Source organism: Antennarius striatus, chromosome 6, assembly GCF_040054535.1.
Source record: "Antennarius striatus isolate MH-2024 chromosome 6, ASM4005453v1, whole genome shotgun sequence".
In the NCBI taxonomy this organism is placed as follows: domain Eukaryota; kingdom Metazoa; phylum Chordata; class Actinopteri; order Lophiiformes; family Antennariidae; genus Antennarius; species Antennarius striatus.
The window spans coordinates 9565675-9589786 of NC_090781.1; the positions used below are offsets into that span (position 1 = coordinate 9565675).

Consider the following 24112-nt stretch of genomic DNA (forward strand, 5'->3'; position numbering starts at 1 on the left):
GTTACTGATTAAATGCCAGAAATCTGACCTGCTCCCTGTGTGGCACCTGCTCTCTGACTGGAGTTGCCGCTGTAGATGGTGGTTCCAACACAAAGCACCCAGCAATGTTGTTTGGTCTAGAGACAGTGTCACTGAGAAAAAGTAGCAGAGACAAAGATGCTGAGGTTCTTTTTGGGAGTGACCAGGATGGATAGGATCAGGAATGAGTACATCAGAGGGACAGCACATGTTAGAGGTTTTGGAGATAAAGTCAGAGAGGCCAGACTGAGATGTTTAGGACATGTCCAGAGGAGAGATAGTGAATATATTGGTAGAAGGATGCTGAGTTTTGAAGTGCCAAGCAGGAGGCCTAGAGGAAGACCAAAGAGGAGGTTTATGGATGTAGTGAAAGAGGACATGAAGGTTGTTGGTGTGAGGAAGAGGATGTAGAAGACAGGGTTAGATGGAGGCAATTGATTCGCTGTGGCTACCCCTGAAGGGAAAAGTCGAAAGGAAAAGAAGACTAAACTATTATTCAAGCCGTTTACCTATATATTTTTACCGTGAGTGCAACAGACTACTTTTAAACTTACGCAATGACTTGAGTAGCAATTCACTACCACACCATCTCTCTCTTTTTTACAGCTGCAACGCTGTTTCTTTATTCTGAAAATGTCCTCAAAGTCCTTATATACACAAATTAAAATATGTACTAACTAACCCCGAAATGCTTTTTGAAACCAAAATCCCCGGTTTTCCAAGTTCAGTGTAAATCAACCCAGAACCACAGGTTTACCTCAGGGTATGCCGCCAGGGTAAAACGGGCACTGTGAGTACCTCTAATCAACTTTGAACAGCCCCTATTGTTATGTAAAAGAGGCCATTCTGAGCCTCATCAAGGAAACCTAATCACTTGATCATTTTGCCATTTTAGAAAGACATATATGGGTTTTCTCCTTAGCTGCTGAGATTTACTAATAAAAGTACTACAAAATGCTGTAGTACAATTATCTAAAACATAGTCAAATTAGATTTTATTTCAATAGCGGTGTATTTGCCTCTGTCTCGCAAAATAAACCATATTAAAAAACCTGACATTAAAATGTGGTTAAATTCAGTATGAGTGGACCACTCAGTTCTAACAGGGTGGATTATTTATTGATCTGAAGTTCGAAGCAGATATTTAAGCTCCGATGTTCGTCTTCATTTATTCATTAAATCTTGTTTCAATCGATTGATTTCTCCAGTCGGAGGTGAGGTGCAGCTATGTGCTGCTAGACTGTGTGTCCTAAACATTTTTTTGACCAGTTTTTAATGTCAGGCTGCTAATTCACTGGCAGGCTGCTAATTGACTGGCAAATGTGACACTCTGTTTTACTCATAGAACTCACTTTAACGTCGCTGCCAGACAGAATACACAATCCTAAATGCGCCCCCCTGCCCCCCCCGCCCCACACATGTAACGTGTTGTTTCTGGTATCAACTACATTTGAAAATCAACTGCAGCACACCAGGCACCTTTGTCTAGCAGTGACTCAGCTTTCGAAATTTCTGAAAAGGCAGGAAGTTCAGCTTTGAGGGTCTTTTATTCACCTTTATGCCAGTTTCTCCGTGTTTCCGCAGACTAATAGAATAGACCATCATTAGAGTCCAGATAACAGCACCGACACTCGACAATGGCATTTTTTAGACCAATTATATGTAAAGTGGGTTATTTCCGATGTCACAGTGGTTGGGAAATACTGAGATCAATCAGTCAGTCAAACTTTATTAAAGGGGCCCTATTATGAAAATCTCACTTTTTCAGATCTCTACATATACATAGTGGACCTCTGTAACCCGACCAACTCCTAGAATCTGGTAAACAAACGCTCCCTGCATCAATAGATATTTGCAGTTTTAGGAAGTCATGGCTCAGAACGACTAAAACAAATCATATTTTGCTAGGTTAGCCGTTCTTGACGTCAGACTATGGACACTGTGCAATTGGACAGAGTATTGGATGATATGGATTGGTTGACATGCTCAAGGGCGTGGCCATCCCCAAGACAGAGTTCTTTGCGTTCGGATGTGAGGCAGCAATCTGTTGAAATGGCGTTTGTGAGAGGGAGACATGATAGTTCCTCAGTTGTTGATCATACAAATCAACACCAGTGTTTTTTTTTTTCATCCCATCCAAAGAAGAACAGAAGAGAGCGTGGTTGCATTTCATTTTTAATGGCAATGTGCAGCTACATCACCTGCACATTTGTTTGTTTGTGGAACCACTTCACTCTCACTCCAGCCTGTTTTAGCAATGAGGGTCAGTACAGACGGGGCTCTGCCTGAGACTGATCCTCATTCAAGGATCACTCCCAACCATACCAGACCAAGGAACTGTATCCCTATTACAGGTAAGTCTCGACACATTTATATTTTTGCAGTTGTCTGTTAGTATGAGTGATCAAGTGCTATTTGGCTAATTAGGTATTACTGCTTTGTTTCGCATTTGCGTGTGTGCGCGCTCCAACACGTGCTTGTTTGCTGGACCTACAGTATCTAGCTACAACACACATAAGTTGGGCTCACGTTTTATCTTTTTTCATGTCGTCTGTTAGCATGAATAAAGTCATGTTATGCTAGGCTATGTAGGGAGGTCTCCTTTGTTTCGCGTTGTGTATTGTGTGTGTGTGCGTGCATGCCCGATCACGCGTGTGCGTGCTGGACCTACAATAGGTACAACTCACATAAGTTGGTCTCATATTTTCTTATTGTTTGTTAGCATGAAGTCATGTTATGCTAGGCTATGTAGGCCAATGTGCTTTTTTCGCATTTGCGTATTGCGTGTGTGCACGCAAGCTCCAACACGTGTGTGCGTGCCGGACCTACAGTATAAAGCTAAAATGCACGTAATTTGGTCTCATATTTTCTTTCCAATTATCTGTCAGCATAAATAAAGTCAACTTATGCTAGGCTAAGTAGGGGGTTGCGCTTTGTTTCCTACTGCATTTGTGCGCACATGTGTTACAGTCGATTGTTTGTTTGGCGTCATAACGACATACCCCTCTACAAGATCCACTTTCCAAAGGCTTTTGAAGGGACAATGCAGTGTCAACACCAAGACAGAGCCCACATTCTGTTAGTGTTGCAATATTTTAATATTTTAAACAAACATGTTTTGAAATTCTGTTGGTAATTGTTCACAACAAAACACAGTAAAAAGTTACCATACAAATAAATAAATTAGTAGCAAGTACCAGGATGTACAGTATTTTGAACACTATTTTTGTAAACAAAGAAATGAATCAAACAATATCAATAACAGTAAAACTATATCTTTGTGTTTTATTGAACAGGTTTTGTAGCTGACATGTTGGAACTCATATTTGACAAAGTCTTGGTGGACCCTATGCCATACACAAATGAGATGATGGCCATTCCTGTCCCAGAGAATCTGTCTGCCCAGTATGAGCGTCCGAACAAGGGGGAGGTCATTGCCAGCTACATGACCAGGTTCAACTGAGACTCAGTCTAAATCCAGCATAGTGGCCTTTGTCCTCAGGAAACTCTCGGCGTATGCGAAGGACCACACAGGCTGGCATGACGACCCAGATTCTGCACCCTAAGTAGCCCCAGCACCAGCCAACAAAGGTGCAATAGGCCAGATGTCTGCACGGTCTACAGAAAAAGGACACAAAATTATTTATTTCACAATGTTTTCAATCCTGAGTATTACAACTGTTGTTGATTTCCTGATAGGATGGCTCTGTGTTCTCATTATTGTTATTGGATGTAAATAAATGCTTGTATATGTCAACAGAAATGGATTGTGAATTCCAAAAAATGTTCAACATGTCTATTAATAGGACAAAAATCAAGGTGTCGCAAATACAATAAATTAGACTTTGTTGTACCTATATTTGTCATGTGTTACTGCATTAATGAAGGTATGCCTGATGAAGCAAAATAAGACATAACTGTAGTTTTTATTCTGTGACATTTTTCAAAGAACAACTTACCGATGTATTTGTCTCAGACGTGAAGGGCCATACTCAGCCCTCAGTAAGGGTGTACACGTTTAGGCACACAGGCTGGAACCCAGGATGTTGAGTCATGTACGGAACCTCATCAACCTCGTGCAGACGGCTCTTAACCTACAGTGAAAAACACGGTAAAGGTCATTTGAAGTAAGGTCATTAAAATTGTAAAAGTAGCCAAATAGAGACATAACTTTTTGGTTTAGCTGTGAGCATGCTACCTGTGGTATCTCCAAACAGCAGATGTTTTCTGCTTTTGTTGGCATACGTTCAGTGTCCACAGGAACACCTGTACAATAAACAAGGTGAAGACATCAAAATAAAGTAGATAAAGGCATCACTGCAATATGGCTACATCAATTCACCATTAACCTGGTGTGATGGTGGCAAGTGTTAGCTCCGTGTGTCTTGTCATAGAGGACTGCCTCCAATATTTTGCAGCTTAGTAACGGATTAAATTGATGTGATATAAAAATAAACTTAGCCGTGAGTAGAAGCTAGCGTTACCCACATGGTAATAACTATCAGAACCACCATCAGACTTTACTGTCACTTATAGAAGTACAGCAACATTTTAGCAGTCAACACGTCTGTACATATACAAAATACATAATAAGACATGACATTATTACTGTGCGATAAGAGGCGGGAGTAGAAAAAAAAGTAGCTATCAGACGATGCTCCGGTCCTGTGATGACGCAGGTTACACAACAAAACACAGAACCAACTAAGTAACGTTCACACATACTAACCATTCAGAAACGTCTTGGAGGCTTCTTGGTCCGACTCAGGGTCATAAATGTACGCCGACACGATGGAGCCTCCGAATGCCATAATGATAACAAATGTAATGTCAGTCAATGTCCCATCAGCCTAACGCTCTCCTTCAGAGAGGCGTGACCCAGGTGAAGGAGGCGTTGACCAACGGAGCTCATTAGCATACTACAGCCGGAGGCCTGAAACAAAGCGTTTTGTGAGTAGCTCAGATGAGCGATTTTAAAAAGCTGATATTTAGGACCACAGATCACTTTAGGTCAAAATATTTTGATTACAGTCTAGTTGGACATCTGGCAACAAAATGATATTAAGTTTAAAATATATAATATGGGTCCTCTAATAGAATAGTTGAACATTTCCTATGTTTTGCTACGTTATCGTAGCCGGTCACCGATGCTCTCAGCAGGTTGCTCTTTCGTCAGACAGCAGGTCAGTGAGAGCCGGGACTTCGGCAACGCCCCTTGACTACCATTGTTAGGGGGTGTAGTCCGACCGAAGTACCATCTGAGGGTGCTCCCGGGTAGCGTAGTGCGGCATGACTGCCGGCTTTTTTTCAGCAATCTTGTTTTTAACCAATATTAATATTATGCCATATATAAGGCGCATCGGATTATGAGGTGTGTCCTATAGTGTGGAAAATATTGTATATATAAATACATTTCTTTATAAACTGTTGCATTAGCATCAGTATGATAGCATTTGTTTAATCTCTAAAGCCAGCAATTGGTTGGTTTGCAGTATATTCACTGCAGTTCAAGGTGAGGTTTAGGGTATATTCCTGTAACAATGATTTTTATTTCAATTAGGGAAGATAATTGGCTAAAAGGACAATCTTTCTTTCTCTCTTTCTTTACTTCTTTCTGACAGATGTGCGAACAGGCACTGTCCTATAACAGTAAACTTACACATTGAAAAACAATAAATCATAAACTTAATTCACTAGATTCCTCTTAGATTTCCTTCCCTCATGTTACCCACATTTGTGAGTAGTACAAATTTAATTAAACACAGTAAACAAGATTAAAAAACATAAGCAACCCACTAATATATGCATCACTTACATTTGGGAGTAATGTGAGATAAAACACAGCAAAAAGTGGATAGGTAAGGGAAAAACAAAGTTAAAAAAAAGTGCACACTTCTGAACAAACAAATGATCATCAAAGACCAAAGGGCGGTCCTTCCATATTGTACAGGAAGATGAAGTATAACAGATTGTAATAAGTTGTCTTGAACTCTATATAAGTCATGGAAACACATGAAGTATATTCAAATGTAGACAGCTGAGGGATGGAGATACCATTTTTAATTATTGGTCTTATTATGTCTCTGTATTATGGGGATGGACTGAAACAAAAGGCTCAATTGATACATAGTATCAGTAATGCAATCAACACTCGGGCCTCAACTGTAAAATGTAAACCCCAAGATACTGCTCGCCTGCCAGCATTTTCTATGGATGGAGACTTTGTGATTGGGGGTGTTTTCCCCATACACCTCTACAAACACACCCTGAGATATAACTACACCACTGTACCTGAGCCATTAAAGTGTACTGGGAGGTTAGTAAAGAAGACGTGATTGTTACGAGAATATTAGACTTGAAATGATTTAAGTATGACATTTGGTTTTCAGTTAACTATGTGGTAAATATTTACCGATATAATACATATGTCAGCGGTTGTACAGTATGGATTAAATTGAATGTGTCATTTATTCTATTGCCTGTGTTCTACACAAATAGTGAATTATCATTGTAATATCTAAGTTTAACAATTCATTGTCTTTGTGCAGCATTGACTCCCGTCATCTGCGTTTCTCACGTGCTATGATCTTTGCTATTGAGGAGATTAACAACAGTACAGAGCTTCTACCGGGTATCAAACTTGGTTATCAGATCCATGACTCCTGCACCTTTGCGCCAGTAACAGTGAGTGTGGCATTTCAGCTTTCAAATAGACTGGATCAGGCATTTCATACTGGAGATAACTGCTCTCAGTCTGGTATGGTGGTGGGTGTTGTTGGTGATTCTGGATCTACGCTATCTATGAGCATGTCACGCATTATCGGGCCATTTAACCTACCTCAAGTAAGTATTTGAATTTCTGAAAAAAATATTTGTGAAATTATGGTCCATCCTCTTAAAGAATCACAATTATGTGTTCATTCAGGTGAGCTATTTTTCCACTTGTGCGTGTTTGTCTGATAAGACAGAGTACCCAAATTTCTTCAGAACAATTCCAAGTGACCAGTTCCAGGCTGACGCACTGGCCAAGCTTGTAAAACATTTTGGCTGGACATGGATAGGTTCAGTTCGATCAGATTCTGACTATGGCAACAATGGCATGGCATCTTTCCTGCTCACGGCACAGAAGGAGGGGATCTGTGTGGAATACTCTGAGTCTTTCCATCGGACACACCCACGCATCAAGATCCAGAGAGTAGCCAATGTTATCCGCAGGTGTCCATAACACAAATTGTATCATTGATAATGTGATACACACTGTGTATCAAAATATAATTTATCCCATGTTTTTGTAACAATGTTAATTCTTACCCTGGATTCCCATTCATTCCTAAACTGAGACATGCTGTATGTGAACATACACCCCTATTGATTAGATTTTGTTACATGGTTATTTTATTCTTTTTGATCTAATCCTTCAATGTTAACATTATCTGTTAGATTTTAGAATATGTAAGATATTAAAAGGTATATCCAAAGTAGGCATTCTGCCAATGAGGTATTCATAGATGGAATCACCTTTTTTTCTAGTAGCCAATGGAAACTTCTCAGGTACAAATTTTACAACGACTAAAATGCATTTTAATGTCTTCCCCAGATCAACAGCTACTGTTGTTGTTGCATTTATTACTTCTGCAGAACTGAGACTCCTTCTAGAGGAGCTGTCGCTTGAGGCCTCTCCACCCCGCCAGTGGGTAGGCACTGAGGCCTGGGTCACCAACCAGGACATGCTGAGGTTCAAGTCCTGTGCCGGAGCTATTGGATTTGGAATTGAGCAGTCAGTCATCCCAGGTTTTAGAGAATTCTTGCTGGATCTGTCTCCCACAAAAGTGGCTTCTTCCCCGGTGCTGACTGAGTACTGGGAGGATACATTCAGCTGCAGACTGGGAAAATGTGAGAGCTTTTTCGTGAACATTTACAGCCATCTTTTTTCCTATTATTATTATTGTGTTGATGGTCGATTTGTACAGTATAATTTTAAGTCAGATTGTTGCTCTCTGGCATTTGCTTGAGTATACTGTGTAATATTTTAACAATATTAATAGTAAGACTTTCAGCCTACATCAGTATTTCAGACTACAGAGATAAAACAAGGGTGAGAAATTCCACTTAATTTTATCAGCTGCAGAATGTCTTTTTGACTTTAATTTCTGACAAATTATTCATTCTCAATGTATCAAAACAGCTGAAGTCATGTGTTTATTAGTAGAAATATGACCTTTTTTCTGTTGATTCGATTTGGGTAAACATAGATTAGTTATCTGTGATATGTATAAAACAAAAAAAATCATAGTAAGTTTGAAAGAATGTGCAGCAAATCAAATGGGACAGAAAAAAATCCAAAGGATGTTACAGCAATATAGACATATGTTTTCATGCAAGATGTGGAGTAGGGTAAAACAAAGATGAAATCAATTACAAAACCTAAATTTTTATTGTCAAAGCTAAAATCATGGTCTGTCTCTTCGTGTTTTTAGCTGCCGCCACAGGCGAGAGTATGTGTGACGGAAGTGAATCCATAGAGGCACTCGATAACCCATACACTGACACATCTCAACTCCGAATCACCAACATGGTGTATAAGGCAGTTTATGCATTAGCACATGCCCTTCATAAAACTTTGTGCCAGGACAAAAATTCTGCATTTCAGTGCGACAAAGACAACAAAATATCGCCCAAAGAGGTTTGTGAAAATGCTGAAAAATGTCATTCTTGGTTTATATGTATATCATCAATTATATATATATATATATATATATATATATATATATATATATATATATATATATATATATATATATATATATATATATAATTGATGATATTTGATATTTTATATCATTTTCTTATATATATACAAAACATTATTTTCTGCCCTATAAGGTGCACATAATAAAAAAAAAACATTCAAATGGATTTCAAAAACTAGTAGCTGTAGTTGCACTGTCCGTCCACTAGCTAGAGAATTCATGACTGTGAGTATCTTTAGTCAGCTGGAACGGGGATTGTTATGCCAATGAGGCCATTCTGAGGCCCCGTCCACACGATAACACACATATCCGGAACGAAAACGCAACTTTTTAAAAACGCTGGCCGAGGTGAATTTTTTAAAAAACGCTGGGTTTGCGTTGTCCTGTGGACGGCGTATCCGCGACATTTTAAAAACGCTGACGTCTTGCCTGCGACGAGAACCGCTGTGACGTAATATTTTTGGGCCCCTATGTTGTGACAACAAAACACGGAGGATTCCTATTGGATAAAATTTGACTCAATACTGCCACCACATGGTTTGGCATGCTTATAGCTGTCTTCGAAAACGCACTGGTGCGTTTACGTGTGGACAGAGTTTTTTTAAAAACGCTGTCGTGTGGACAGGAATAGTTTTCGATGCGTTTTTAAAAAGTTCCGTTTTTAAAAAAATCCGTTATTGTGTGGACGGGGCCTGAGCCTCATCAAGGAAACCTGATGACTTGATCACTTTGCCATTTTAGAAAGAAGTCAACAAGCATATTAAAAAACCTGACATTCAAAACTGGTTAAAGTCATTACGAGTGCACCACTCAATTCGAACAGGGTGGATTATTTCCTGATCTGAAGTTCGAGGCAGATATTTAAGTCCCGATGTTCGCCTTCTTTTATTAATTAAATATTGTTTCAATCGAGTCGGAGGTGAGGTGCAGCTATTTGCTACTGCACTCTGTGTCCTAAACAATTTTTAACCAGTTTTTAATGTCAGGCTGATAATTTACTGACAAATGTGACGCCGTGAATCTCACCGCACGTCCCTGCCAGACAGAATACACAAGCTTAAATGCGCCCCCCCACCCCCCGTAACGTGTTGTTTCAGGTATCAACTACATTTGCAAATCAATTGCAGCGCACCAGACACATTTGTCTAGCAGTGACTGCTCTTGAAATTTCAGAAAAGGCTGGAAGTTCAGCTTTGAGGGTCTTTCATTCACCTTTATGCCAGTTTCTTCGTGTGTTTCCGCAGACTAATAGAATGGACCGTCACTAGATACCAGATTACAGGACAATGGCATTTTTTAGACCAATTAAGTTTAAAGTGGGTTTTTTCCGGCACCACAGTAGTGGTGACATCAGTCAGTCAGTCAGTCAAACTTTATTAATAGAATTGTTGAAAGTTCCTTATGTTCTGCTACGGAATCGTAGCCAGGCACTGGTTCTCCCGAAGGCTGCTCTGCCTTCAAATAGCAGCTCAGTCAGAGCCGGGACTTTGGTAACGCCCCTTGACTACCATTGTTAGGGGGCGTAGGCCCGAGTAACCTGTGAGGGTGCTCCTCTGGTGGCGTGGCGCACTGCCGGCCAGACTGCCGGCTTTTTTTCAGCGATCATGTTTTTAACCAATATTAATATGAATATTAATCCATATATAAGGCACATTGGTTTATAAGGCCCACTACGGGATAATGAGAAAATTATAGGCTTTTAGGTGTGCCTTATAGTGCGGAAAATACTGTATATAACATATATATCATCTTGATAATTGGCCAGTCCTAAATTGACTGTAGCTATGAGTGTGTGCGTGTTTGCGTGTTTCTGTGCGGCTCCGTGGTGCACTGCCATCATGCCCGGAGTTTCCCCCCTCACGCCCTGAGTAAGCTGGGATAGGCCCCCCATGACCCGCCACAGCGGGTCACGGGGGGCTGAGGATGAATTAATGAATATGTATTCTAATTCTTAGCTTGTCTTCACAGGTCCTTACTCATTTGAAAAATGTCAGTTTTGTACAAAATGGGTATGGTGTATCATTTGATGCAAATGGAGATCCTGTGGCCAAATATGAGCTGGTCAACTGGCAAAAAAGTCAGAGTGGCAACATTGAGATGGTGACAGTAGGATACTATGATGCATCGTTTCCAGTGGGTCAGGAGTTCCAAATTAACAGGAAACTCGTGTTCATGGATGGTGTCAATGAAGTAAGGACGCAAATCAAATAGACCTATTCAGATGACAGATGTTTATTTGCTTTTTTTGTGCTTTGTGCTTTGTGCTAAAATCTATTGCATGTTATCTTGTTCTAAGGAGAGGGATCCCTTAACTTCTCTCAATGGTTTCTTTATGACCTGTTTGGGCTTTTATGACGTTTATTCCCACTCAGTTTGAGGATCTAAGGGTAGAGCATGTTACTGTACACAGATTCTAAAACTCTGAGGCAAATTTTCATTTGTTAATTCGGATTATAGAAATACAAATTGATTCATTGACTGATCAACTGATCGGTTGATTGATTGAACGAACTTGGCATCCAAATTTCAGAAACTGACTTCACAGGGCTGATACTAATAAATTATACAAATTTCTTTAAATATTACCATGATTTTAGCATAGAAGTCCCATTTTGAGAATACAAATTTATTTTCGTCATACCATTTATTTGTTTGACACCTCTCTTGACACTCAAGGTCGTCTTACAGCACAGATGAAAACAACGACAATGAAGACATATGAAAAGACATAAAAAAGAGGGACATGCTACACAGAATAAAACATCATGGGAATTTTAGGTCAGAGAGAGTAGGCCTGTGTGAACAGGCATGTTTTGAGTTTAGATTTGAAGTGTGAGATAAAGTCAGTGTTTCAAAAGTCAGAGGAGAGCAAGTTCCAAATCTGAGGAGCAGAGTGACTGAAGGCCATGCTCCTCAAGATGAGCAAGCGACAGGGGGGACAGTGAGCTGGAGAGAGAAAAAGAAGCAAAGGGGGCAGTTAGATATTGTGACCTGGAGGTCAGAGGTAGGGAGGGGTGAGTAAGTGGAGGTCTTGAAAGACAGGAAAAGTACCTTCACTGACCATGAGCAGTGGAATAACAAAACATTTGTCCCTGAACAAGTAGTGTTTTTAAAAAGTCCTCCTGAAGTATAATTCTTCTGTCAAATATTTGATGCACTTTCTAAAAAAGCAATTAATAATTTTGTCTCTCTAGAATTATATTGCAAGATATTTAATAGATCTTTATAAATATCAAAATAATTTCAAAACAAATAGTGGCATATACGTTTTGTTTGCATACAACATTACTATCCCAATTGTATATTCTTTCATTTATTTATATGCCTGGATCCAAAGGTCCTGAAGTCAGTGTGTAGTGACAGATGTCCTCCAGGAACTTGGAAAGTGTTGCAGAAACAAAAACCTGTCTGCTGCTATGACTGCATACCATGTCCTGAGGGGAAGATTAGCAATGTTACAGGTAATTTATTCAATGTTGCATACCTACAATTTCCAATAAGCCTACATATGATTTGCTTAAATTCCCTATTCCTTTTTTCTTAGATGCTCCCGATTGTCTCCCATGCCCCCTGGAGTACTGGCCTAATGCAGAAAGAGATACATGTTTTCTTAAGTCTGTGGAGTTTCTTTCATATGACGAGGTCTTAGGAATCATCCTAGCAGCATTCTCAGTTGGTGGTGCCTGTCTCACCATTATGACTGCAGTTGTGTTCTTTCAACATAGAACATCCCCAATTGTCAGGGCCAACAACTCTGAGCTGAGCTTCCTGCTGCTCTTCTCCCTGACTCTATGTTTCTTGAGTTCATTGACATTCATTGGAGCTCCCTCTGACTGGTCCTGCATGCTGCGCCACACAGCCTTTGGAATCACGTTTGTGCTCTGCATCTCTTGTGTTTTAGGGAAAACAATTGTAGTGTTAATGGCCTTCAAGGCCACCTTCCCAGGAAACAATGTCACGAAATGGTTTGGTCCAACACAGCAGAGAATGACTGTCGCCTCTGTCACATTCATACAAGTATTAATATGTACCATTTGGTTGGTTGTTAGTCCCCCGTTTCCGATCAAAAACTTAACCATAAATAAGAAAAAAATCATTCTTGAGTGTGCTTTAGGATCAGCCATTGGATTCTGGGCTGTACTCGGGTACATTGGCCTTCTTGCTGTCTTTTGTTTGGTGTTTGCTATCCTAGCTCGGAACCTACCTGACAGTTTTAATGAAGCCAAACTCATAACCTTCAGCATGTTGATATTCTGTGCAGTCTGGATCACCTTTATCCCAGCATATATCAGCTCTCCTGGGAAGTTTACCGTGGCCGTAGAGATATTTGCCATTCTGGCCTCCAGTTTTGGATTAATATTCTGCATTTTCACTCCAAAATGTTTCATCATATTGTTTAAGCCAGAGAAAAACACCAAGAAACATTTAATGAACAAAAATGAATCCTAACACAGTGAGATTTTTTCACATATTCAAGATACCTGAATTCCCAGATTTAAAGGCTCTTTTTTAAATATGTTATTACCTGATCACTGTAGTAAGGATTCTCATGGGTTTGTTCAGACCTGCTTTCTACTCTGTAGGGTAACAATAAAAATAGTGAAACTGTGAATAAGCATGTAGCAACGTCTCATTGACAAGTATGATGAATGATACAAACTAAATGTAATGAATAGTAATGAAACAGGAGAGACCAGTTTGCAACCCTCCTGTAGTAGACTACACAATAATAGAAGGGTTAAATGTCAAGAGACATTTAAGTGCTTTGAGATGTCTGTAGACGTGATGAAGCGGTTTACAAATAAAAGTTGATTGATTATTTTGGCATTGTCATCACTTTAGCTTAATTGAACTGAAACATTAGTTTTAACATCTTTTGATCTATAAATTATGCAAAATACCTGACTGCTAATTTACAATTTTCACAAATATAGTTGTAATTACAAAACTGATTTTTACGGCATGCTTTCACAGTTAAGTTTGTTTAGTTTCCAGTGGTATCTTTTATGTTGCTTGGTCCATATCAGGATCTGATTGATAGTTTATGTATGAGCCCAAAATAACAGCACCAATTTGTCAAACAGTGTCCATTCAAAATAATACTGTACTCTGTTACACTCTATGCTGAGCTGCTTGCATCACAATTAAACTAAACTGTACAGCATACAAAGCATAGTGCACCTTCAAAATAATTAGAATCAAATGTAGTGAGTGTGAATTAAATAAAATGATAAATTATCTCTATTTTCCCAAGTAAAAGCTGCTTATAAATTAATATGAGTGGACTGAATAAGCTGGAAAAAGATCTATTTTTTCGATACATTTCATGCTCCACTAATTTAATTCAATGCTTAATAAAGTCTAATTTCTTGACTTTAGGCGGCACAGTGGCGCAGTAGTTAGTGCTGTCGCCTCACAACACGGCGTACCCGGATTCGAGTCCCGCTCTGTGCGGAGTTCGCATGCTCTCCCTGTGTCTGCGTGGGTTCTCTCCAGGTTCTCCGGTTTCCTCCCACCTCCAAAAGCATGCGCTTCAGGTTGATTGGCCATTCCAAATTGCCCGTAGGAATGAGTGTGTGTGTGCATGGTTGTATGTCTTTGTATGTGGCTCCGCAGTGCACTGGCGTCTTGCCCGGAGTGTCCCCCGCCTCTCGCCCCATGCCGCCGAGATAGGCTCCGGCTCCCCGTGACCCGCTGCGGCGGATGCAGCGGTGGTAATCTGAAGATGACTGACCTCTTGCTGAATCAAAATTTGCTGAGTTTTTCCTTAGGCTAGTACCTCTTAAAACCAGATTAACAGCTACAATTGCAACTACCACTTCAGTTGATATTTTTGGGCTGCATGGTCAACGGCTTGGGACAGAGAAGGGTATATCTGCTTCATTTTATTATTTTATTAACCCCTGAAGGGAAATTAAGACTCCACGCTACACACAGGTTAGTAGTTACATGCATCTATATAGTGTGTACAGGCCTGGAACACAAACACACACACACACACACACACACACACACACACACACACACACACACACACACACACACACACCTTGCCACCCCAAGAATAAGAGAAATATGGATAGAGAAAGATAAAACCGAGGATGACGTGCCAACAGGAAAGCCAAAGAGGCCATAAACTTCATTTGGTCTGATGGGTGTTGAGTGATTGTGACATGGCATGTGATATCTTAATCTATGGGGTATTAATGTTATGTTTTACGAACTGTCCGCACGAGGCTAAATCCTCTTGCCATGTTTGCCTTATCCATGGTCCTAACAACTTAGTTGTCAGCACACAAAAAAGGATGATTAGACCGATAGTCGAACCGCGGATTTAGGAGACACGATGTGGTTTTAATTATCTTGGGGTCTTGTTCATGAGTGAAGGAAGGATGGAATGTGAGATTGACATATGGATTGGTGCATCTTCCACAGTGATGCAGTTGCGATGTAGGTCTGTCGTGGTGAAGAAGGAGCTGAGTCATAAGACGAAGCTATCTATTTAATGTTGTATTTCTTTTTAAGTTTGTTATAAATATGAATATAAGGTGTTTGAACACACACACACGCAAGGGGCTTGTGGGCATGCAGGTCAGGGGGAGGTAGAGTGGAGGGCAGCTCTGTCGTGGTGCGCCTTCAGTCAGCCACTTGTAAAGGGATTGCGCCTTACTCAAGGGTGCCTTGGCAGTGCTCTGGAGGTGAGCTGACACCTCCCACTATCAGCTCACACTCCGTTTTTTTTTTTTTTTTGGCGGCCAATCTCAGAACATGGGACGACCCGCTCTACCGCCCGCTTTGCCACTAAGCCACTGACGCCCCATTTTAATTTTTTTTAATTTTAATTCTAATTTATTTATTTTTTTTAATCTAACTTTCAAATAGAGCTTAGCATGATTCACATGAAACTAAATTCCTGATAAGGTTGAAATATTTGTGGAAATGCGGCAAACTGCAGCTGAAATCATACCTGGACACACAGTTAACGCCCACCAAGTACAACTAATGATTTTGGGTAGAGACTGGCCTGGAATAAACCACATAATGAGACAATGTACACAGGTGTATTTATACCCTGTAAGACGGTATGGTATGTGTCCTGTGCGAAGTTGCTTCATCTGACACTTTGCCTGGGGAGGAGGAACACGTCTCCCCAATTGCCCTCTGGAGAAGGATTTCTGCTGCCAGAGTGATGATGTCCTACACTTTGTCTCAGATCTAGTAATGAAAATCAGTGGTCAACTGATGTGCCCTGACACCACACATGTAACAATGCACCATTCAGATACACACCATATTGAGTAAATAATGACACTCATGCCAGGACACAACACATACAATTGCTGATCCCCAAAAGCTATTGGAAAATTATATCCTATGAAAAACATAAGAGTAGAAAGTCTGAAAGCTGATAAATAAATGTTTAGGGTTACTAAATTCTGTTAAAAAAGTCTGATTCATGCTTTGGAAATAATATCATTGTATCTTAACTCTTACTTGGAATCTTTCTGTTTGATCTGTAAAGTCAGCAGGATTTCGTCCATGTGACACTGACCTCTAAATTAACAAATAAAGTGTGAAGTAAATTATGACAAAATTGACTTTTTTTGTTTTTGTTTTGTTTTTTTGTCTGCATGCATTCTTATAGTTTAACCCAATAAAATGGGGTCAACTTTTTATGAGACCAATGCTTGTTTTAGCCTTGCAGCAAACTCTTTTATATATTCTAATGCCTGCATGTGGCCATCACCGGTCCTCTCTGGGAACAAAGTTGTTCGTCTTTATAGGAATTTCCCATTGTGAGCCAGAGAGGGAAGTCCTGCACCTTTCTGTGTTAGTAAGGAAACCAGACAGAGAGAGAAAACACAAACAGGGTAGTGGATAGACAGGCAGTGCTGTTAGAGAGGAAGAGATTTAAGCTGTTTCATCATTTCTCACAACTGATACCGTAATACCAATGTTATATCATCATACAAAGTCTGCTAACCAAGATGAATCTGCTGAGCTGGTCACTTAACGCGATCGACAGAATTTTTTCCACCAGACCTAGCGGAACTGGTGAACGCCATTGTCCAGATGGGACTTTTTTGGCTGGCTACATGCTAGACAGCTGGGATACTTTCAAAACTATGTGTCTGGCCCCACTGGATGTGGAAGACATCGAGGATGTGTACATCTTCACTTTCATGACAATCGAGATAACAGCACTGGGGTTTGGTGTTTTCATGCTGCACCGCAAGCTGATAAAAATGGGACTACAACAGACCAAAGCACAAGAGCATTCTGACCGAGCAGCAGAGGCAACGGCCAGGGTGTATAAGGAGGCTATGGCCATCATGCTGAATGAAGCCATAGCCAGGATGAGTGACCGGCATGAGGAGTCCAATGCTCGGCTCAAGGAGGATATCACCCAAAAGCTGGAGAAATGGGGATGTGAAGGCCAGAAACCGTGATGCTGACGCCAGTGATTAGGAGTGTGGAAGGCACAGCAAGCAACATCAACTCAGCCACACAAAGCAAGACATTCCAACGGTGCTTAAATCATACAATTGACCAGAAACAACCCTTGAAAGGAATAACAAAATGAACATCAACAAAATTCGGACTCTTCTCAAGAACTGACAAAGACGTGTGCAAAGATGCACGCCTATTGGACTAAATGGATGGATTAAAACAACAATGTACCAGAATAAAATAATTGAAATTGATTTGTGACATGCAAAGTATGAATTGGTTGACAATGTGCTGCAATGAGAGAGATGTTGTTGATTTAGGGGATGGGTACCTCACAAGCCAATGGCTTCTACCCGTCAACCCTTTTTATTTTCTTTTTTTTTTCTATTGTTGCTGATGTCTCAACACTGATGAAAGTAAAATATGTTGTAATAACATGTCTGGAAAGAAGAAAATAAACTGAATAAATAAATAGAACACCAGATTAGTGGAGGTCTTGAAAGTATAGAGTAGGTCACCAGAGGAAAACAGTGCAGAAGGAGGATAGAGGGCCTCAGATAGGTTTGAAGTTTGAAGAGAGAGTCATCACATACTAACGGGACCCAACGGTTCTCAACATTTGGACTCAACAGAAGCCGGTAGGCCCTGAACCAACATGCATGTGTGATGAAACCAATGCCCAGAGAGGCTACCATAACCCAGCAGGGCAACGCTAGCCGAGTACACCCAACCCCAACAGCCAGGAGCATCCAGAAGCCATCACCTTTTTGTTTGTATTGATATTTTTACAAAAGACAATGAAACCATAGTATTTTAATATAATTTCAAATGCAGTAAAATCAAAAATATCATCCCCTAACAATCTCCTAATAAGAAATGAAATCACATAAGCAACCTACTAATATATGTATCATTTGAATGTGTTATCAAATAAAATACAGCACAAAGTACACAGGTAAAGCAAAAAGTAAGAAAGGACACAATTCTCAACAGGTCTTAACAAATGATAATCAAAGTCCAATGGGTATTCCCTCTTTAATGTACACGAATATTAAGCACAATAGATTGCTGGAGTAGTTGTCTTAAAACCTATATCAATAATGAAAACATAAATGTAGACAATTTAGAGATGGAGATCTCATTTCTAAATATTGGTTTGATCATGTTTAATCTGTATTATGGAGATGGTCTCAACCAAAAGACTAGATTTAAAGGGGGTAGTGTTAATGGAATCAGGCCTCAATTTTAAAATGTAAACCCCAATGTACTGCTCGCCTGCCCGCATTCTCTATGGATGGATTATTCATTATCGGGGCTGTTTTCTCCATACAGCACTACAACCCAACCTTGAAATATAACCACACCATTATATCTGAGCCACTGACATGCATAGGGAGGTCTGTCAGGAGAAGTGATTGTTGAGAGAGTATCAGAGTGTGTCACTGAAATGCTTTTATTTGTGTTACATTTGCTTGTCAATTAGCTGTGGCCGCTTTAGTTGCAAGATTAATGTCTGTTATCACCCATGATATTAAAATGCAAATCTCTTTCATATAGTGCCTGCTTTCTGTTTAAATAGTGCATCATCATTGTCATATGCATGTTTAACAACTGAGTTTCTGTCTCATGCACTGACTCCGGTGAACTATGCTTCTCACGGGCTATGATCTTTGCCATTGAGGAGATCAACAACAGCACCAAGCTCCTACCCGGTATCAAACTCGGTAATCAGATCCATGACTCTTGCACCTCTGTGCCAGTAACAGTGCATGTGGCATTTCATTTCTCAAATGGCTTGTATCAAGCATTTCATACCGGCAACAACTGCTCTCAGAATGGTATGGTGGTGGGTGTGTTCGGTAAATCACAATCCACACCATCTATGAGCATGTCACCATCTGTGACCTTCAACATTTCTCAAGTAAACATTTGAATTTCTAACAAACTGTCTTAAATAGAAATGTGTAATGATTCATGTGTCTGCCATGTTCAATCACATTATTTTCACTTAGTTGAGTCATTTTGCCACTTGTGCATGCTTGTCGTATAACATGCGGTACTCTAATTTCTTCAGAACTGTTCCAAGTGACCAGTTCACTCACAAAGCTTGTAAAACATTTTAGCTGGACATGGATAGGTGCAGGCTGGTCAGACTCAGACTATGGAAACAATGGTATGGCATCTTTCCTGCTCACAGTTCAGTAGGAGGGAATCTGGGTGGAATGCTCTGTGTCCTTCCATCGGACAAACCCACAAAGCAAGATCCAGAGAGTAGCTGATGTTATCCGCAGGTGTCCATGTCAAAGATTGTGAAGTGGTTGAAAGTGTGACAGTGGTTGTATTTGCACAAACCATACAAAATACACTCAATCAATTTCATCCACACATTCATCCATCCATAAATCTGTGCATCCATTTATGATTTAGATGACTACAATTGTCTCGTCTACACCTGCTTCTTCAACTTTTTGTGTCACGGTGGTTGCTGGAGCCTATCCCAGCTGACTACGGGCAAAAGACCGGGTATACTCCAGACACGTTGCTAGCACATCGCGGAGCCACAAGAAAGCAAACAATCACTCACTCTGTCAACGTTTGCTATAGCACAGACTAATAAACCTCAACAAATTATACCATGGACCCCTGTCACTTGTTATAACGCATGTGAATGTATTCCACAGATCAACAGCTCACGTTGTGGTGGCATATATTGCCTCTGCCGAACTGAGTGGTCACTTGAGGCTTCTCCACCCTGCCAATGGATAGGAAGTGAGGCCTGGGAAATCAATAAAGACATGCTGAAGTACAGAATCTGTGTTGGAGCTAGTGGATTTGGCATTGTGCAATCAGTCATTCAATCAGTGGTGCCAGCAGAACCAGCTCCAGCTCAAGACGAAGGAGATGGTGCGGGATTTCCGGTGGGCACCTCCCTCTCCACAGCCAGTGATCATCGAGAGCAGTGAGGTGGAGGTGGTAGGTAACTATAAGTACCTGGGACTGCAGCTACACAGCAGACTGGACTGGTCACTCAACTCAGAATGTATGTACAAGAAGGGGCAGAGCGAAATGTACTTCCTGAAGAGGCTGGCCTCCTTAAACATCTGTCCTAAGCTCCTTCTCATGTTCTGTAGTTTCCAGTGTGCTGTCTTATGCTATTGCTTGTTGGGGTGGGGGGGCCAGGAAAAGAGATATGGACCGTCTTAACAGACTCATTCGTAGAGCGGGCTCAGTGGTCTGGCTGAGCCTGGACTCTGTGGAGACGCTTCTGGAGAGTAGGACCATGTCTAAAGTCAGGGCTATCATGAATAACACTAGCCACCCCCTGCACACCACCTTCTCCCAGCACAGAAGCACCTTAAACGGGAGACTGCTGTTACACAGCGTCTCCACAGAGAGGCTGAGATCCCCCTTCGTGCCCCGTGCCATCAGGGGGTACAATGACTCTCTCAGGAGGAGCGGGGGGAGGTGGCGAGGTCAGCACGGGGTTGAATGGATTTTATTTAATTTTATACATTTTATATTTTAATTTTATACTGTTCATATTTTAGTTATGGTTTAGTATATGTCCTGTTAATGCTGTATGTGTCTGTTAGTGTAGTGTATGTCTTGTGGTATGTCTTGTGGTGTCAGTGTTTATTTTTCTCCTGGTGTCTATCCAGTATTTATTCGCTATGTAATGCCTGAATAGTGGATATGTGCAATTTCCTACGGGATTAATAAAGTATCTATCTATCTATCTATCTATCTATCTATCTATCTATCTATCTATCTATCTATCTATCTATCTATCTATGTATCTATGTATCTATCTATCTATCTATGTATCTATGTATCTATCTATCTATCTATCTATCTATCTATCTATCTATCTATCTATCTATCTATCTATCTATCTATCTATCTATTCATTCCAGGATTGAGAGAATTCCTGCTGGATATCTCTGCCACAAAAGTAGCCTCTTACCCACTGCTTACTGAGTTCTGGGAGGATGCATTCAGCTGCAGGCTGGGAAAATGTGTGAAAGTTGATTTTGTTGTTGTAAATAGTCCGCCAGTAATTTTTAAAGCAACATGCCATTTTTCTGTTGATTGATTTGTGGATTTTGTTTTGTATGAATTTATGTCTGGTAAAATGGACCTTCTTTTTTGTTATTTATTCTATGATGTATGATATATGGTTTTAACGTAATAGCTAAAAATGTTCTGTCCATCTACTGCCACAGGTTTCTACAATGAGGTCTCAGGAATTCTGGCAGCACTCTCAATTGGTGGTTCCTGCTCTTCTCTGTTTCCTGAGTTCATTAGCTTTCATTGGACCAGCCATTTGTCCTGCATGCTGCGCCACACAGCCTTTGCAATCACTTTTGTCCTCTACATCTCTTGTGTTTTAGTAAAAACAATCCATCCATCTTCAACCACTCATCCGGGGTCGTGTCGCAAAGGCAACAATCTCAGGAGGGATGCCCATATTTCCTTCTCCCCAGACATCTCTCCGAGGTGTTCCCAGGCCAGCCGAGAGAAGTAGTCTCTCCAGCGTGTCCTAGGTCTTTCCCGAGGTCTCTTCCTGGCAGGACATGCCTGAAATACCTTCCCAGGGGCATTTGGAACAGATGCTTGAGTCACCGCAGCTGGCTCGAGGTGGAGGAGCAGCAAGCAGCTCTACTCCGAGCTCCTCCCTGGTGACTGAGTTCCTCACCTTATCTCTAAGGATGTACCCAGCCACTCTATGGAGGAAACGCATTTCAGTCTCTTGTACCAGGATCTTGTCCTTTCAGTCATGACCCAAAGCTTGTGACCATAGATGAGAGTATCAATGTATATTGACCGGTAGATAGCTTCGTCTTATGAATCAGCTCCTTCTTCACCACGACAGACCTACATCGCAACTGCATCACTGTGGAAGATGCACCGATCCATCTGTCAATCTCACATTCCATCCTTCCTTCACTCATGAACAAGACCCCAAGATACTTAAACTCCTTCACTTGGGGTAAGGACTCTCCACCGACCTGAAGAGGGCACACCACACTTTTCAGGTCAAGAACCATGGCATCGGATTTAGGGATGCTGATCCTCATCCCACTCGTGTCAAACTCAGCTGCAAATCGTCCCAATGCACGCTGAAGGTCCATGTTTAATGAGGCCAACAGGACAACACTATTTGCAAAAAGCAGAGATGAAATCCTTTGGTCCCCAAACTGGACTCCCTCCGGATCCTGGCTGCGCCTAGAAATTCTCTCCATAAAGATTATGAACAGAACTGGTGATATAGAACAGCCCTGGTGAAGTTCAATATGCACCTGAAACAGGTTTGACTTACTGCCAGCAATGAGAACCAAGCTCAGGCTGTTTGACCCGCTGTTTGACCCGTAGGCCAAAACAACAGTGAGACACTTGTCCCCAACCTGAAGGCACAGGGATGTGACCCTCTCATTCACAGGGTTAACTCCAAAATACGACGGCTGAGCTGTGGGGCTATAAGCAGGCCCACACCACCCTGCCGCCTCTCAAAACCTCTCTCTCTCTTTCTCTCTCCCCCTCTCTCTCTCTCTCTCTCTTTCTCTCTCTCTCTCTCTCTCTCTCTCTCTCTCTCTCTCTCTCTCTCTCTCTCTCTCTCTCTCTTTCCCTCTCCTCAGGAGTTTTATCGATCAAAAAAACTAAGGAAATAAGCAAAAGACAGGATTGTAGAAGAGATGATTGTGGAGAACGGATAATTGTTTGTTTTTTTAAAATTATGTCTGGGTTTTCTTTTAGTTTAATAACTTTTAAAAGGTTATATGTATCTTTGTTCAGTAAATGCACAGTATTATTGAAAATCCTCTTTACATGAATCTCTTATGTCAGCGTGATTATTTTGTAATGGGACATTTATGAATAAACGATGTTAAAAATCAAAAATCTCTCTCTCTGTCTCTCTCTCTCTCTCTCTCACACACACACACACACACACACACACACACGATCAACAGATCTTATTTTTTTATGTTAATAGTGGGCCCTAGTTGGCTCAATTTCAAACACTTCATATTCATATTTATAACAAACTTAAAAAGAAATACAACGTTAAATAGATAGCTTCGTCTTATGATTTCGCTCCTTCTTCACCACGGCAGACCTACATCGCAACTGCATCACTGTGGAAGATGCATCGATCCATTTGTCAATCTCACATTCCATCCTTCCTTCACTCATGAACAAGACCCCAAGATACTTAAAACCACTTTGTGTCTCCTGAATCCGCGGTTCGACTTTCGGTCTATTCATCCTTTTTTGTGTGCTGACAATTAAGTTGAACATGACCTTTAGGACCATGGATAAGGCAAACATGGCAAGAGGATTTAGCCTTGTGCGGACATATCGTAAAACATAACATTAATACCCCATAGATTAAGATATCACATGCCATGTCACAATAACTCAACACCCATCAGACTAAATGAAGTTTATGGCCTCTTTGGCTTTCCTGTTGGCACGTCATCTTGTTGGCACGTCATCCACAGCGTTTTATCTTTCTCTATCCATATTTCTCTTATTCTTGGGGTGGCAAGGTGTGTGTGTGTGTGTGTGTGTGTGTGTGTGTGTGTGTGTGTGTGTGTGCATGCGTGTGTATGTGCATGCGTGTGTGTGTGTGTGTGTAGCTGCTGTCCCTCACAATAGAAATTGTGAAAAGATCTAGTATCTAGTCTGATGTTGTGTATGTCAGGGTGGATAGAAAATGTGTTAGAAAACAGACTGGCGACACATTTCTTTTCCTTACTAATTCTTTATTTTCCTTACTAATACACAGAAACATCAAAAGAAGTGTACAAGTAAAAGAGAAATGACAAACTAACTTTTACAAAATAAGACAAAAGACTTGGACAAATGATGATTAACATCCAATTGCTTTTCTT

At 40.7% G+C, this 24112-nt stretch overlaps 1 protein-coding gene across 1 annotated transcript; it reads left to right on the forward strand.

Moving 5' to 3' along the window:
* The first annotated feature begins 6164 nt into the window (after positions 1 to 6164).
* Positions 6165 to 13217, forward strand: LOC137596630 (extracellular calcium-sensing receptor-like). Its single transcript, XM_068317319.1, has 8 exons — positions 6165 to 6334; positions 6567 to 6861; positions 6944 to 7233; positions 7616 to 7911; positions 8496 to 8701; positions 10737 to 10958; positions 12106 to 12229; positions 12313 to 13217. Exons 1-8 carry the CDS (start codon positions 6228 to 6230, stop codon positions 13215 to 13217), a joined length of 2445 nt encoding a protein of 814 aa, XP_068173420.1. The 5' UTR covers positions 6165 to 6227.
* The last annotated feature ends 10895 nt before the right edge of the window (positions 13218 to 24112 follow it).

Bases quoted from the DNA above. Each gene is read 5' to 3' on its own strand.
- LOC137596630 (XM_068317319.1), top strand. From the start codon at position 6,228: ATGGATGGAGACTTTGTGATTGGGGGTGTTTTCCCCATACACCTCTAC. The intron at 7,234-7,615 runs GTGTCCATAACA...TGTCTTCCCCAG, and splicing joins GTAGCCAATGTTATCCGCAG to ATCAACAGCTACTGTTGTTG. The intron at 10,959-12,105 runs GTAAGGACGCAA...CTGGATCCAAAG, and splicing joins TCATGGATGGTGTCAATGAA to GTCCTGAAGTCAGTGTGTAG.